The sequence below is a fragment of the Taudactylus pleione genome, unplaced genomic scaffold, assembly GCF_031769625.1.
Source record: "Taudactylus pleione unplaced genomic scaffold, aTauple2 ptg000015l, whole genome shotgun sequence".
NCBI classification, from domain to species: Eukaryota; Metazoa; Chordata; class Amphibia; order Anura; family Myobatrachidae; genus Taudactylus; species Taudactylus pleione.
Genome location: NW_028284417.1, coordinates 1289376 through 1307728, shown reverse-complemented (window position 1 = coordinate 1307728; position 18353 = coordinate 1289376). Strand labels below are relative to the sequence as shown.

Below are 18353 nucleotides of genomic sequence, written 5' to 3'. Positions count from 1 at the left end.
TATATTCACCATACCGGGGACGTGCATCCAATATACCAGTTAGGCAACAATTGTTGCGACCAATTACTTATATATTTATACAGTAAATTGATATTTATTGGTATTTTATTCTTTGTGCATGTAATATACTTCTGCTTACACATAGAAATGCAGATAATCCTGGAAATGCAGAAACACTTGGAAATGCAGATACACTTGCAGTGTCAGACTGGGTCATGAAGGGCCCACCAGGGTATGCAGTGGTAGGGGCCCATATTTAAGAGGTGTGGCCAGTCTCCAGAGACGGTTTGGCCAGCCACCACAGAGGGACTTGGCCAACCATTAGACATAATAATCAGCATGCAAAACACAGTGCCCCTTTATAAAGAACAGAACAAGGGTGTGCCAGGAATGCCTACTTTGATTATCAGGAGGGCTCATTTTATGTAGTTTCAATAGAAACGAACTAAGCATCACATTTTTTACATATAATTCAAGTGCACAATCTAGAAACTCACTCCAAGAGAATGGAAGGACGCTCTCAGTCAGTGGGATCCACCGGGGAATTCCCCTGTACCCTTGTATGCCAGTCCAACCCTGTACACATGAAAATGCAGATACACTTGGAAATGCAGATACACATGGAAATGCCATAATATTGTAAATGCAGATACACTTGGAAATGCAGATACACATGGAAATGCAGATACACTTGGGAATGCAGATACACATGGAAATGCATATAATATTGTAAATGCAGATACACTTGGAAAGGCAGATACACTTGGAAATGCATATAATCTTGTAAATGCATATAATCTTGGAATTGCAGATACACTTGGAAATGCATACAATCTTGGAAATGCAGATACACTTGGAAATGCAGATACACTTGGAAATGCATATAATCTTGGAAATGCAGATACACTTGCAGTGTCAGACTGGGTCATGAAGGGCCCACCAGGGTATGCAGTGGTAGGGGCCCATATTTAAGAGGGGTGGCCAGTCTCCAGAGATGGTTTGGCCAGCCACCACAAAGGGACTTGGCCAACCATTAGATATAATAATCAGCATGCAAAACACAGGGCCCCTTTATAAAGAACAGAACAAGGGTGTGTCAGGAATGCCTACTTTGATTATCAGGAGGGCTCATTTTATGTAGTTTCCATAGAAACGAACTAAGCACCACATTTTTGACATATAATTCAAGTGCACAATCTAGAAACTCACTCCAAGAGGATGGAAGGAGGCCCTCAGTCAGTGGGATCCACCGGGGAATTCCCCTGTACCCCTGTATGCCAGTCCAACCCCATAGGCAAATGCAGGGGGGGTTTCCATCTGCCTGGAAACCCCCCTCCCCAGCCCACACCATGACACAATAGAAATAGTAATATAATGGAATTTTCTAGCGCTGCATGTTATTCTCAGTGTCATAATGAAATAAATAGCACCACCTGTGGATCTTTTAACATGTATCAGCCAGTAATAAATAACCTGTGCACCAATTAGAGGATTTGGAAAACATGCACTGTTAGGGGTGCACTACCATAGAGCCCAATATTCACATATATGTCTAGGGCAGTTCTAGGTTCTTCTGCTGCCCCCCCAGACTAACAGACTTGCCCTGGAATGATGCCCACATCTAAAATGAAAACATTCAGCTCAGGCAGGATGGCCCTACTGCCGCATTTAATGGCTTACTGTGATCTCTGGTCCTGTATATGCTGGAATTATGACACACAATATACTTTGTATGAAGCATATTAAAGCTGGATAAGTGCTAATTATGCCCTCTTCATGGACTGGCCACACTCACTCTAACATCAAGCATTTGGAAACCCCCCTCTAGAAATCCTGCATTTGCCACTGAACCCTGTACACATGGAAATGCAGATACACATGGAAATGCTATAATATTGTAAATGCAGATACACTTGCAAATATCAGATACACTTGGAAATGCAGATAAACTTGGGAATGCAGATACACATGGAAATGCTATAATATTGTAAATGCAGATACACTTGGAAATGCAGATACACATGGAAATGCTATAATATTGTAAATGCAGATACACTTGGAAACGCAGATACACATGGAAATGCTATAATCTTGTAAATGCAGATACACATGGAAATGCCGATACACATGGAAATGAATATACATATGGAAATTAGGGACGTGCAGGCTTGGATAGGTTCGAGTTTGCAGGCCGAGTTCGGATTATTCCCTCCAAAAAACGGGACTCAGAAAGAGGCAAAACGTCATCTTGCATGGACAAACATCATCATTCCTGGACTTTTGTCCAGGAATGATGATGTTTGTCCATGCAAGATGACGTTTTGCCTCTTTCTGAGTCCAGTTTTTTGGAGGGAAAAATCCGAACTCGGCGTGCAAACTCGAACCTATCCGAGCCTGCACATCCCTAATGGAAATGCCGATACACTTGGAAATGCATATAATTTTGTAAATGCAGATACACTTGGAAATGCAGATAATCTTGTAGATGCAGATACACTTGGAAATACAGATACACATGGAAATGCATTTAATCTTGTAAATGCAGATACACTTGGAAATGCAGAATGGGAACAAGGCAGAAGTAAATAAAGTCCTGTATAACTGAACCAAGAACAGACGGATGGTAACCTGCTGAATTGCAGACTTTCCTTAGCTTGGCAGGCACAAAACACATGAGTTCACAGGAACACAAGTTCAGAAACCTTAAAAATACAGCAAAGAGTGCTTGGATCAAACAGACTAAATAGCCAGATGTTAGGTGTAATCCATGCCAGTGGCGTAACTAGGGTATTTGGAGCCCAGGGCAAGATAAAAATTGAGCCTCGCCCATGTGTGCGCGCAGAAGGCATGTGCATCAAAAAAGTGGGAGTGGCCACTGAAAACAATGGGGGGGGTGTCAACATGATACACCACTGTTTCTCATCACTCTGGGAATATTCCTTTCCATTCCATATGTACCTTAATGCCCCCAGTAGTTGTGACCCTTATGCAATGTCCCTAGTAGCAGTGACCCTTAGGTAATACCCCCTGTAGTAGTGCCCCTTATGCAGTGCCCCAGTGGTAGTGTCCCTTATGCAGCCCCCATTAGTTGTGCTCCTTATGCAATGCCCCCTGTTGTAGTGCACATTATGCAGTGCCTCCAGTAGTGCCCCTTATGTAGTGACCCCAGTAGTAGTGCCCCTTATGCAATGCCCCCTGTTGTAGTGCCCATTATGCAGTGCCCACATTAATGCCCCTTAAGCAGTGCCCATTATATGGTGCCCCCAGTAGTGCCCCTTATGCAGTGCCCAATATATAGTGACCCCAGTACTGCCAAATATACAGTGCCCTAGTAAGGCCAATATACAGTGCACCTTATGCAGTGCCTCCAGTAGTGCCCAATATATAGTGCCCCCAGTATTGCCCCTTCTACAGTGCCCCCAGTAATGCCCCAATATACAGTGCCCCCAGTAATGCCCCTTATGCAGTGCCCCCAGTAATGCCCAATAGTGCCCCCAGTAGTGCCCAATATACAGTGCCCCAAGTAGTGCCCCTTATATAGTGCCCCCAATAGTGCCCCTTATACAGTGCTCCCAGTAATGCTACAATATATAGTGCCCACAGTAGTTCCCCTTATACATTGCCCCTTCTACAGTTCCCCCAGTAGTGCCCCTTATATATTGCCTTTATTCACTGCCCAACATATGATGCCCCATTAGTGCCCCTTATATAGTGCCCCCAGTAGTGCCTAATATATAGTGCCATTAGTGCCCCTTATATAGTGCCCCCAGTAGTGCCCAAAATATAGTGCCCCCATTAGTGCCCCTTGTGCAGTGCCCCAGTAGCGCCCAATATATTGTTCCCTTTATATAGTGCCCACAATAGTGCCCAATATATTTTGCCCCCATTACTGCCCCTTATATAGTGCCCCCAGCAGTAGTGCCTTTTACACATAAGACACACACAAACACACACACAACACATAATTTATTTACCGGAATCCTCACTCCTGCTCCTTTGCCTGCTGCCGCTGTCTGCTGCTCCTGTTCCGCTTGGTACTGTGGGATAGACGTCATGACGTCTCTCCCTTCACCCAGTGCGGGAGCCGGAAGGTGGAGCACATGAGTGAGCTCCATCTCAGCTTCGGCCCTGGGTGCAGCAGCCAATAAGAGTCTGTCTGACTCTTATTTGTTGCAGTGCTAAAACAAACACACAGCCGCTGCCATTGTTTTAATGTGTAGTGACGCAGACTGCATGTGCCCTGGATTGTGGGCTCTGACGGCACCCAGGGCACGTGCCCTGCTCGACCCCCCACGTTACGCCACTGATCAATGCTGATGACAGAGTAGTCAGTCACCTGACACCTGGCCACAAAACAGAGGCCCTGATTCAGAGCCAGACGCTCTGACAGAGCGCTCGCTCTGAATCAGGGCGTCTTTTTTTTTTTATGGAGCGGCCTCCTGGCCGCTCGGATTGCTGTGGGTTAACCACAGCTAATGCGAGCGACCAGGATGATGGTCGCGATGGTCAAGACCATCGCGACCATCGGGGTTGTGACAAGACCCTTGTGGTAGGGTCTCGTGGCCGCAAGCCACAGAGAGCTTTCGGCTCAAACAGAGCCGAAAGCTCTCCCACTGACATCACTTGTGATGTCAGTGGGGCCGCCCCCAGACGGTAGGCGTTCTCATGGGAATGCCTACATCTGGGCAGCCACGCCCCCGGCCCGCCCACCAAAGGGGGCGTGCTGTCACTCAACATCGACAGCACGCCCCCTTTGGTGCGAGACCCGGAGCGACGGATTGCCAGTCGCTATCCGGGTCTCGTGCATACGCACGCGCATGCGCTCCGGGCCACCATCGACCCGGTTGCGAGCACTCCAGGCCCAGAGTTAGAAGAGCAGCACCTCTAGAAAGATCTAGAACTGCAGCTCACATACAGTAACAGGAGACTTGGCTACCCCTGGTGGTGGGGAAACAGACAGCTGGGAAACATAGCAAAACAAAGTCCTAACACAAGTTCATTTTATTTCTTCTTTAAAACCATCCATCTAATTTAATTTCTACATGGTTTCTATCACATGGATATTCACAGAGTGACATACACAAACACATAGGGTCTCACAGAAGCACACACCTTGGGGTAGATGTACTAAGCCTTGGAGAGTGATAAAGTACCAATCAATCAGTTCCCAACAGGGTCGTAACCTAGCGATACTGCGCCTTGTGCCAGCCCTGCCCCTAAACATGTGATGTCATGACATCACAATGAGGGCTGGTGGGACCAGGAGACGGGGCAGTTTTGTGGTGATTTGCCACCAGCTCTAGACACAGTAGTCAGAAGCTAAACATTCCAAAGATGCTCCAAGCTACTTGCCATCAGGATTAGGCAGAAGCTGAACATGTCTGTGGCTTTCTAAGATGCATTGTGCCTTTCTAGGCACTCTTCATGCTAAATGCAGGTGCCACTGGGCAGTGATGGCGTCGCCCCCTAGGCCCTGCTGTGCCACCGCTCGCCCGCCCCTAGTTATGGCCCTGCCTGTATGAATGATTTAAGTTAAACTTTTATTTTAGATTGGTGATCATGTAATACTCCTCTGTGGTGTATTGCTATAGCTCTACAGGCTAAACTCGTTTTAAAATGTTTCTTGCACTCATTATTGTTGAATTTAGCCATGGAATATGATTCATCTACACATTATTGTTCTAATGTTGACAATGACTAGACTCATAGCTTTAGGCATTAAACATATAAATCTTATCTTTTCATTCCCCGGAGCTCTGCAAAGTAAGTCCGGTTTATTCAGGCTTAACATGATAAATAAATGTGGAAGTGTCTAGGACTGATCTTTGTTTCACTAAAGTAATTTGCATAGTATTTGAAAGCATAACTTTCCTCTCCTCATTCTGCCATGAGAGGCTGAATTTGTAAATGTCAATTAGACTACCCCAAGTGTGAAGTGATGGAGCATGGATCTATTGCATGCTGAGCAGTGGTGAGGCAGCCTGTTTCATTGCACTGCTCATTTCCTATATGAGAGAACGAATAACCATCATACACACAGAGGGCAGTGAAGCCTAAGTTCAATGACCATGATTTTGCAAAATGATTCTGTCTGGTCATATAAACGTATATTTCCCCAGTATTTCCTTTTCTGTAGAAATAATATGCACGCTATTTCTAGCTACGTGTTCTGTCTCCTAGTTTCCATAGCAATGATCATTTATGTATGAAAGGAATTCATTATCTCCCATAGCAGTTACAGCAGGCAGTTGCATGAGACTTTAGCTCTTCATCATAGGTCACATTATGGAGGCCAGTCTACATATCTCACAATGGTGAAACATTTCACAGGATCATAGCAGTCAGTTATAGAGAGCCCCTTGTGTGCCTGTCTTCCTGCAGCACATTCCATCAGAACACACGGTAAATACAGGTCCACAGTAGTATAATTAAACTGACACATATCCAATGCTTCTTAAAATGCAATACTGTGCTTTAAAAGTAGGGGAGATTTTGATCATACAGTGCAGGTTGTAGTGTGAGTATGCTAATAACAGAAAACATTATCACAGCCTGACATTGAACTACATACTACTTTAAATGAACTACCATAGGGAACATAGAAAGAGAAAATTCTTTACACCACTTTGCACATGAGCTTAGAATTGATAGGAGGTAATAGACAAGAAGGCCTTTGGAATTTAATAGAATTACATAACAATCAGAATGATGGGTATCTTGTCTTGAACTGTTGCTAGATAAGCTTCTGAGAAACATTACTAAACCATTTATATCTTGAGCTGGGCACACACTGTACAATTTCTACTTAAGGTGTGATGAATTCTCGATTTGTCCTTGCGAGGAAAAACCTCTGATATTCCTGCATACACACTATAGTAGGATTCTGCAGATACCAGATAACCATGTACAGCTACGTATATGAAAAAGAAAGTACAATCTCTTTCAAACTTGTTTTTACATATCAGGACATAATTAACATTATTCTAATCATGACCAGGTCCTAAACTTTTATATATCTCATCTCATTAGTCAAATAACCAATAGATTTCCATTTCCATTATTTTTCCAACAAACTAAGCCAACCTTAAGATGCAATGTAAGCAAAAGTAATCACGCCCCATGACTCAGCAGCTTATAGAACCACTGTTTGCAGCAATAACTTCAGATAATCATTTTTATTACATAATATGATGAGATCATTTGGACCACTCCTCCTTATAACACTTTTTTAGTTCATTGATATTCGAGGTCATTTGCTAATTCACAGATCTCTGCTGGTCCCACCACAGCATCTATTTATCACTGACTTTGGCCCTCATTCAGAGCCACTCGCTAGCGGCAGTACGCTCGTTCCGAGCGATGTTCGCACATCTGCGCATGCGTACGGATCGTTATACGCATGCGCGAACCAGTCAGTGCGGCCGAAATTCATGTGCTCGCAATATAGCGAATGCCTGCTATTTTGAGTGACAGAATGAGGCGTATGTGGGTGGTAACAGGGGAAGGTGCTTGAAAATGGGGAGTGGAGATCCGAACGCAGGCGTGCTTAAAGGTCAAAACGGGCGTTTTATGGGTGTGCATAATTAATACAGCAGCGTCATTGACCACGTCACTGGGTTATTTTATAGCCAGAACTGCTCGCAAGATTGTGGTAGCAAAACCAACCACAAGAATAGCGAGCAGTTCATACGCTGGTCGATGTACTCGATTAATCTAATAAATAGCGGACATGACGTACGGTGCGAGCGGCCAGGGGGCGTTTTTAACAAATAAACGAGCGTATGTTTTGCTCGCTCGTTCAGACTTAGAGGTGTGAACAGACTGCAATTTGCGAACGGATCATTTGAATAGCCACCCCTTGTTTTTGAACGAACGACCGCAAATAGCGAACGACTCTGAATCAGGCCCTTTGACTTTACCTTTAAAAGTCCTAATTTCCCCCCAGTCATTCTGTTGTAGCTTTGCATGTGTGGCCAGGATCATTTTTATGTTTCACAATTCATTTTTTGTCCAATGACTGGTTTTAATGATTGCAATGTGGGGGTGATTCAGAGAAGGATGCTAATAGCATTGTTGCTGCCTACGTCTTTGGATGGAGCAGCAATGCTAACATATGCTAATGCAGCAGGAGGCATATGAGGGCAAAAAAATCCTCCTGCCAGCATTGCAGGTCTGAGTGCTCCATCCAAGGATGCAGCATCAGATCACCATCAAAATCATCAGTGAGATGATCGCAACCATTGGCCATCTGAATAATCCTAAGCTTATTTAGACTGGCTGCCAGAACTGCTCACCTGGGGCCAGGAAATCTGCATTGGAAGACGCAGAGCCTGGCCTCCGTACGCCTACAAAATGGGGCCTACGTGCTCCCATTTTATAAAATGGACCTGGTCACTGCCCCCTCCCCACCCCCAAATGGGTGCAGCCTGTCGATCAGGCTGAAGCTTAGTGGGCATTGCGAGCGATCTCGCAAGACCCGTTCTGCACATGTGGAGAATAGGTCCTGTGCTTGCGCAGTCTCCATGCCACCTGAGATGTACTGTACACAAACAATTGGGTTTGCATACATCTATGAATCAAACCCTGTGTTCAGATCCTATGGCTGCAAAACAACCCCAATCCATCACCCTCCACCATCATGCTTTATAAAATGATCTTGTGGTGATATGCTGAAAATTAGTTTTCGCCAAAGAGAACATTTTTTAAATGGTCCTATAATGTTTCTCAGACCACTAAGCAGCAGACATCTGTAGTTGTCTATTCTCCTCCTCATAATGTTAACAAACCTCAATGTTGCTGACTGAAATAACAAAGATTTTACTTTCATACAGTGATGATAAAATTTCCTGATGATTAATAAATTACTGTTTAGCAGCACCAGGCTCAAATGACCTTATTTCTGGGTATAGATACAGTAAAGGTTTACCTACTTATCACATTGGTGAAACATCTTTGTGTTCTTATAATGAGTAAATAATAACATAGGGCCCCATTTAGCAACGAGATGTAAACCTCTTTAGCACTCACTAAAGGGGGTTTGTTCTCCTTTCAATATTTAACAAACAGCGGTAATCTAAGATTACTGTGGATTGTCATGTATTGCTTACTCGTGAGCATTATGGTCCCCATTGCATATACGGACCCAGCAGCAGCCATTGCCGGCTTCATCAAAGCCTCCCAGGCTATGCTCTGTCCCCGCCTGGTTAAAGTGTGTTAAGAGCCCACAGCAAACCATCACTGCCCCATGGCACCAACATAGCCATGTTCTATCTGGATAGCAGTGTCAATGCACAGACATATATAAAGAATGTATTTTTTTATTCTGTTGTTACTCTGACATGATGTACAAACAAAACTTTTCTGTATGAAACTATCACTATATTGTAACTATATCCTTAATCTGACACAATTCATTTTCTGTAACAGTTTGACCTCCAGTGGATGTTAATTCACTGTGATCCTCTGAGGCCGGAGAGAGAGTCCTGCACTGAGCTGGAGGCCAGGAGAGCGGTAGGTGGATGATGATAGTAACCTGCTGGGGCTGTAGCATCAGCAGAGGAACATACAGAGGCCCCCGAAATTGAACACAAGATTGATTATATTTGCATGCATTGTTCAGCTTGTGTTTTGTATTGATTTTTAATCAAAGAAACCAATGCTTAAATTTTTTTTAAAACAAAATGTAATGATGCATGCACAAAGAGACGATCGTCAATGATAACGATATTGTTGAATGATCTCCCAAGTCTGCTGGATGATCGATATCGGTCATCAATCATCCAGCACACCACCAACCCGCCAACGACCCGCGATCAACGTTCGCGGGTCCCTATAGTAACCTGGTCGATATCGACAGGTTGGCCTGCATACAAGGTCGATGGACAATATCGTTATCGTTCATATTGTGCATTATAATTGCACCGTGTGTATGTACCATAACAAGTACTTTAAAATGTGATTTGTGTCACTAAAACAGATACAAAGGGTTAAATGATTCAATGTTAAACCAAGTGTTTACTATTAGACAGTAGCTTTTTATAAGATTAAGACAACATAATAAAGAGCGCCGTTAATACCATGAAATAATAGGATATTAGGTTGATAGGACAGTATAAATATTATTTAATGTAGTTGTATTAAATGTTAGATAATCCAGATTCTTTATGATTTTTAGTCTCAATAAAGTTGATGTAAGTTAAAATAATGGATAATTTTATTTTATCATATTGGGAACATTACTGGCCACTTTCAGAAAAGCAACATCCTGTAAGAAAATGAAGAAATAGGTTATAAAGTGAAGGCGTGGGAATGTCATATTGGTCGGCCATAAGGAAGTTTAATATACCTGATATAGAGGGGTGTTATGTAAGGTCAGTAACCCCTTGTTTGCAGTTAATAATGAATGTGACAACACTGTATTAGAGTTACAGTTTCCAGCTGAAGGGTTAATATGCTCCTAGTAGCCTACCTTTCCCATCCCACAGACAGGGTATCCTCCAATCATTACTATCCTCCTCCCAGGATATTAATAAACATAAGGATCTGACGCCTTCTGCAGGGCTTACCTTCCTACTAGTGTTAGCTGATTCAGTTGGGGGATTTGCCTTGTGGGTCCTAAAGTTGGTCAGGGGGAAAGGATCCTGTGATTTCTTGGCTAGCTATAGGTTATACTATGGCTAAGACTGTCAGGGATGGCGGGGTCCTAGTGATGGTGCTACTCTTACAGCTCAGCATCTTCTCCTTAGCTCAAGTAAGTTACAATTAACTTCATTCGTCTTTTGCAGGTCAGCCAGGCGCTGCTCCAGGTAAGGAGAGATGGGCTTTATCAAACTGCATTATGTCAAAGTTTTGGAGCTTGTATGAGGTTTGAAAACGGATATTCATTGCAGCTTTTGCTGGGGCAAACACTATTGCAGCATGGAAAGAGTTAACTGTGTCATTACTGTTTTGGCAGCTCACTATAATTAATAAAGTAAAAGTTTTGCAGTAATGATATGTGTATAGTCTAACGTGATAAGTGAATTAACATCGATACAGTGTTTATTGCAGTGTGTGTTCAAAACCGATCCTCTAATTTACACACCGCCCTGGGTACATAGATGAAGCATACTACTTATAATGCTTCTACTGTTATAGCCTGCATTCTTTATTACACGGGTAATGCTAATTACTCTACAGATGCTTTGTATCTATGCTCAGAAAGTCTAGTAGCATCGCGGGTAATAAATAAGTTATGGTAAGCGAAACAAGTAACGTTACATTGAGTATAGACACTTACAGGTAACATAGGGTTAATCAGGTAGCAGTAAGTGTAAGGGGTCCAGGACAGATCAGTGTCAGAGGGTGGACACTATTGCCTCCCTCCTCTTGGATTCTTCCCACCAATCCTGCAAATAGAGAGGGGAACAGGGGGAGACCTCCACCTCACAATAGTCCTCTTTGTAAGCCCAGCCACAGGCCACTGCAAACATAGGAGCAAAGAAGGACAAGAGCACATTCATCCTGCCTGCAGCAACGTAACAGACTGGATTCAGTGCACTCTTCTATATACAGTGACATGTGCATGTTATTTCCAGTCATGATCCGTTCTATCCAGTGTATGAATAAACACAATTATTACCACTCTCCCTATAGATCACCCCAGGAAACCTCCTACAAATAAGAAGTTTAATAGTTCACGTATACCAGAGTGTACCTGTGTGTGCATGTGTGTACGTTTATCTATGTGTGTACTTTATGTATGTACCTGTGTGTGTACTTGTGTGAGTGTACCTGTGTGTGTGCACGTGTGTACGTTTATCTATGTGTGTACTTTATGTATGTACCTGTGTGTGTACTTTTGTGAGTGTACCTGTGTGTGTGTACGTTTATCTATGTGTGTACTTTATGTATGTACCTGTGTGTGTACTTTTGTGAGTGTACCTGTGTGTGTGCACGTGTGTACGTTTATCTATGTGTGTACTTTATGTATGTACCTGTGTGTGTACTTTTGTGAGTGTACCTGTGTGTGTGCACGTGTGTACGTTTATCTATGTGTGTACGTTTATGCATGTGCCTGTGTGTTGGTGTGTACATGTGTGAGTGCACGTGTACTTTCTGTATGTACCTGTGTGTGTGACTGTGTGTACGTGTGTGAGTGTACCTGTGTGTGTGTGCATGTGTGTACCTGTGTATGTGTGTGTATACATGTGTGTGTGAGTGTGCCTGTGTGTGTGTATGTGTATACCTGTGTGTTTAGAACTACAGAGTATCTAATTTCATCCACTAAGAGGCAGATGTAACTGATATGTATTAATAGAAGTAATGGTCTGTGACATATTCGATCAACTCTTGAAAAAAAATATTTTGAAATTATTCTGAGACGTGCAGGGATGTGTGACACCTAATCTAATCCTTTCTTCTCAATAGAGAGGACCAGCCGGACCCCGAGGGCCACAGGGTCCCCCCGGACCATCCGGAGTTCCTGGAATTGATGGCATAGATGTAAGTGTTTAGCATATGCCCATTACATCTTACTTGCAGACTTGTCTATAGAGACATCCTATGTATAGAGACATTCTGTGTATAGAGGCATCCTATGTATTGAGGCATACAGTATATAAAGATATACCGTACCATTAGCCTTGGAACCTGTATGTGAAAGCATTAGTAAATTCAGGTGTATCATGTGACTGGGTAATGACTCTGTACCATCTCTGCTTCTGTAACAGGGAGACAGAGGTCCTGACGGGCTTCCAGGCCCAACGGTAAGTTACTATTGCCTAAGCATCGATTGCATGCGACCCGCTGTGTGCGCTTTATTATTAAGTGAATCCTACAGTATGTTCTCTCATTCATCAGGGTTCAGATGGAGATGACGGCAAACCTGGATCGCCCGGCTTACCAGGCGAGCCCGGAGCTGATGTGAGTAGGGCTGTGTGCCCGCTGCTGCGCTGGGTTGGAATGCGGCTGTAAACATGCGGTGCCCATATAAGGGGTGGTGGGCGGTCTCTGTGCTAGGAGAGGGCTTGGTGTGAGCACAGAGACTGGTGAGGAGAGTATCTGGGCTCAGGTGACAGTGCAGTAGCCGCTGTGTCCACCTCACATGATGTGATCTAGATCTTCGGGGTAATCAAACGGTCAGGAGGCTAAAATTGCGGTGCAGGTTTAATACTCACCAATTACCTAATCATGGTTGCTAATCCAGTGCTGTGATATATAAAATTGTATGTATGTTGTCCCTTTAGATGCAATGCAGATTATCTAAAACATTAAGCAAAATTAATTCTACTTGAAATGAGAAAGATCTCACTCTTCATTGAATCTGGATCAGCTGAACTGATCCTGAGAACATCTGATTTCCAGTGTACACACTACACAATAATCCTTCCTATCTAAACAATAAAAGTCCCTAAAGAACATTAAGGTGCCATTTTTAAATGCACTTTTGGCCCAATCATGTACACACTATATTGAGGGCTTGCTACTCTATATAAGGCCATTGTGCTGTAGCAATGTACTGTAAAGTAGAAATGTGTGCTAGTGCAATGATACAGTTATAGAGATGTGAGATAGGTCAGTGATACAGAAGAAGACATGTGAGGAATAATGATGTAGGTGTGAGGAAGTGAAATAATGCAGAGGTAGAGACGTGAGGTAGTGCAGCGATGCCGAAGAAGACGTGATTTATAATGATATAGGGGTATAGATGCAGGGCCGAAACTAGGATATCTGTCACCCGGTGCAAGGCAACAATTTTGCGCCCCCTCCCTTTCTGTACCTGTAGTTTGTCCTTGCTCCTCCATAAGGCAGTGCACTACTCAGACATCCCTGGTATAGTGACTTACATTATTCCACACACCATAATGCCCGTTACACATTATGCCACACACTGTAATGCCTATTACCAAAGTGCCACTTACATATTTGCCCAACACCATTTTATACACCATAGTAAGGCTTCTAATTACTTTAAAATTACCTGCTCATTGTCAGGGGTTACATGCTCGTTGCCATGGGGTTTCATGCTTGTTGCCAGGGGGTTTCATGCTTGTTGCCAGGGGGTTTATGCTCATTGCCAGGGGGTTTATGCTCATTGCCAGGGGTTACATACTCGTTGCCATGAGGTTTATGCTCGTTGCCATGAGGTTTATGCTTCTTGCCATGGGGTTTCATGCTTGTTTCCAGGGGGGTATATGCTCGTTGCCAGGGGGTTTATGCTCATTCCGCATGGAATTTGCTGAAAACGGCCATCCAAAAATGGCCGCCGCCAAGGAGGAGAAAGACACTAGAGGGCCAGTCAGGACCTCTAGCATTTGTCTCCTCTTTGGCGGCAGCCATTTTTGGATGTCCGTTTTCTGAGTCTGCAGCCCCCTAGTCACCTCGAGTCAGCTTATTTCACCCCCTGCAATCCGGCACCCGGTGCAAGTGCACCTCTAGCCCTCCCCTAGTTGCGGCCCTGATAGATGTGAGGAAGTGTAATAATGCAGAGGTAGAGATGTGAGGTAATGCAGTGATGCAGAAGAAGACATGTGAGGTAGTATAATGAGGTAGGGGTATAGATATGAGGAAGTGTAATAATGCAGAGGTAGAGATGTGAGGTAGTGCAGTGATGCAGAAGAAGACGTGAGGTAGTATAATGATGTAGGGGTATAGATATGAGGAAGTGTAATAATGCAAAGGTAGAGGTGTGAGGTGATGCAGAAGAAGATGTGAGGTAGTATAATGATGTAGGGGTATAGGTGTGAGGAAGTGTAATAATGCAGAGGTAGAGGTGTGAGGTAATGCAGTGGTGCAGAAGAAGACGTGAGGTAGTATAATGATGTAGGGGTATAGGTGTGAGGAAGTGAAATAATGCAGAGGTAGAGACGTGAGGTAGTGCAGTGATGCATAAGAAGACGTGAGGTAGTATAATGATGTAGGGGTATAGATGTGAGGAAGTGTAATAATGCAGAGGTAGAGATGTGAGGTAGTGCAGTGATGCAGAAGAAGATTTTAAATATAATAATGTAGGGGTATAGGTGTGTGGAAGTGTAATAATGCAGAGGCAGAGATGTGAGGTAGTATAATGATGTAGGGGTATAGGTGTGAGGAAGTGTAATAATGCAGAGGTAGAGATGTGAGGTAGTGCAGTGATGCAGAAGAAGATTTTAAATATAATAATGTAGGGGTATAGGTGTGAGGAAGTGTAATAATGCAGAGGCAGAGATGTGAGGTAGTATAATGATGTAGGGGTATTGGTGTGAGGAAGTGTAATAATGCAGAGGTAGAGGTGTGAGGTAATGCAGTGGTGCAGAAGAAGACGTGAGGTAGTATAATGATGTAGGGGTATAGGTGTGAGGAAGTGAAATAATGCAGAGGCAGAGATGTGAGGTAATGCAGTGATGCAGAAGAAAACATGTGAGGTATAATGATGTAGGGGTATAGGTGTGAGGAAGTGTAATAATGCAGAGGTAGAGATGTGAGGTAGGTCAGTGATACAGAAGAAGACGTTAGGTATAATGATGTAGGGGTATAGGTGTGAGGAAGTGTAATAATGCAGAGGTAGAGATGTGAGGTAGTGCAGTGATACAGAAGAAGACATATGAGGTAGTATAATGATGTAGGGGTATAGGTGTGAGGAAGTGTAATAATGCAGTGGTAGAGATGTGAGGTAGTATAATGATGTAGGGGTATAGGTGTGAGGAAGTGTAATAATGCAGAGGTAGAGATGTGAGGTAGTGCAGTGATGCAGAAGAAGACATGTGAAGTAGTATAATGATGTGGGGGTATAGATGTGAGGAAGACATTAGGTAGTGCAGTGATGCATATGTAGAGATGTGATGTTGAGCAGTGACACAAAGGTAGAGATGTGAGGTAGTGCAGTAATGCAGAATACATGATGTGAGGTTATGTAGTGATGCAGAGGTAAATAAGTGTGGTAGTGCAGTGATGCCACGGTAAAGATGTGTGGTAGTATAGTGATTTAGCGGTAGATATGTGAAATACTGCAGTGATGTGGAAAAAGAGATGTGAGGCAGTGTAATGATACAGTGGTAGAGACATGAGGTAGTGCAATGATGTAGAATGAGAAATATGATGCAGTTTCATGATGTAGAGATGTGAGGTAGTGCAGAGATGTGGAGGTGGAAATGTAACATAATATATCAGGTGAGGCAGTGAGTAATACACAGGTAGAGACACAAGACACAAGACACAAGACACAAGTGAGGCATGGATAGAAGTGTGAGTTAGTGCACTGTTGTAGAGGTAGACATGTCAGTGTAGTGATAAGAGATAGAGATATTAGGTAATACAATGGTTCATTACATTATTTGTGATTTTTTTTGTGTGTGAAAAAATGTTTAAACCGGAAGTACCTTCTGGCCTATTTGCTAAAATGAAATGACTCCCATGAATGTCACACAGCACAGCATAATGCCAATTTGGAGAAGAAGTTGGAATTCATTCATGTTACTTTCACTGTTCCAAAGTCTGAGGCCTAAGACTGCAGTCTCTGAGCATCACTCTATGGCAGAAGTGATTAGTATTTGCTCTTGTTTCGTACTGTAAAGTGCATGATTGTCCATTTATATGCTGACATTGAAACAATAATGATTTCTTGTGTAGTAAAAGTTGTTACATATACATTGACACGTGGTCTAAGCATGGTTCCCCATATTATACATTGCATTTCTCTACTTAATGACTGCAATTGAGATGTCACATACTTTTCTGGTTTGCAACTTATTCAAACTAATCAAATTGCTTGGTAATTGCTTGTTACAGTTTGTCAAATAGCACTGATAGTAAATGTTTAAACAGGATATCTGTAGCCTGCAGACTGTCTGTAATTATTGTAATTACATGTATTACATACACAGTGTTACATAGTAGTACTTGTACAGTATACCCACAGTCACATGTCTTTCACGGAATGCACTGCCCTGTCATGTTGTATAAAGTCTGGGTCAATTACATGATTTGTAATATTTTACATATGCTAATGAGGAAATAACTATATATGACTTTCTTCCTGCTTACGTAAACAATGTTATGTGTTGTTGGTCTGTGAAGTTATTTTCATTTGCTGTTAGCTTGATTTTTTTTAACAAATACCAATGACTTTAGTCTATACAGACTTATACTGAGCAGCACCTGTATACAATATACCTCCCATATATCCCATTTACTTACTATGTAAGTGGGCTTTGCCAAACTATCTTGAATTGTTAATGATATGCGTTGCTAACTGAAAACTGCACTGGAACAAGTAGATGCATGATCAGTAAATCCACTTTACTGGTATGATGCAGAAAAACAATTAAAAATCACAGCAGGTTATATGTCTGTGAATTTCCAGCTCAGGGAAAGGTCCCAACCTTGTCATTTCTAATAAGTCACTCTGTTAGTGTACATCAGACTCCTAGAGCTTAAACCTTCTGTTACCAACTGTGGTCTGAACAAATTTCTTGATGTTTAAATTAATAAAGATTATGCCAGTTGGTACAAACACATTTTAATCATCAATGTGCCCACGATCAGTTGCTTTGCTAAGCAAGTGTATATTTTTACTTATGACAGCACAGGGTGTGGGTTGCCATCCTTAAGTGCTCGCCAGTGCTACAGTACTCTACACAGCATTTTAAGTAAATTAGCTTTTTATATTCTTATTTGTTGCTCTGGGTGTGAGTTGACACTCTTGGCCATTTATAAGCTGCAGTGCATCTGGTGCGTGGTCCTGTTTTTCTTCAGAGATTCAGCTGCTAGCCTATTCACTATCTATACAGTGTATAATTTAATTTATACATATGCTATACCAGTGACATGCGGTGAGGTAAAACGCTGGAGTGGCACTGGCTAGTATCAGAGCCAGATTTTCAGATACAAATATGAACCCCAGGGGTTCATGTGGGCATTATACAAAGGTGCAGCAGTATATAGTGCTGGAAATTTGGGATATGCAGAAAAGGTAGACAGGGGAGGCAGTGCCTCACCTGCCATACACTTTTTGCTGCAGAGTTTTGACTATAAAATTGATTAGAATAATACAAAGAAGATATTTATTATATTTTTTTTTACATTTTTCTTATAATGTTTATAGTCAAAACTCATGAGCAGTTCCTTTCCTTCTCCATACTCTTCTCTTCCCATCACTCTGGTACAAGTTGATCTTTGTCTCATCTGTCCATAGGATTTTGTTCCAGAACTGTAATGGCTTTTTTAGATGTTGTTTGGCAAACTGTAATCTGGTTCCTGTTTTTGTGGCTCACCAATGGTTTACATCTTGTGGTGAACCCTCTATATTCACTCTTGTGAAGTCTTCTCTTGATTGTTGACTTTGACACATATACACCTACCTCCTGGAGAGTGTTCTTGATTTGGCCAACTGGGAT

At 42.7% G+C, this 18353-nt stretch overlaps 1 protein-coding gene across 1 annotated transcript in view; it reads left to right on the top strand.

Annotated features, from left to right (window-relative positions):
- The window catches only part of COL9A1 (collagen type IX alpha 1 chain), a 144742-nt gene that overhangs the window by 34765 nt on the left and 91624 nt on the right, over positions 1-18353 (top strand). Inside the window, exons 6-10 of the mRNA XM_088470515.1 lie at positions 9427-9510; positions 10785-10805; positions 12409-12483; positions 12711-12746; positions 12841-12903. Coding sequence (XP_088326641.1) covers positions 9427-9510; positions 10785-10805; positions 12409-12483; positions 12711-12746; positions 12841-12903 — 279 coding nt within the window. The remainder of the gene's footprint in view (positions 1-9426; positions 9511-10784; positions 10806-12408; positions 12484-12710; positions 12747-12840; positions 12904-18353) is intronic.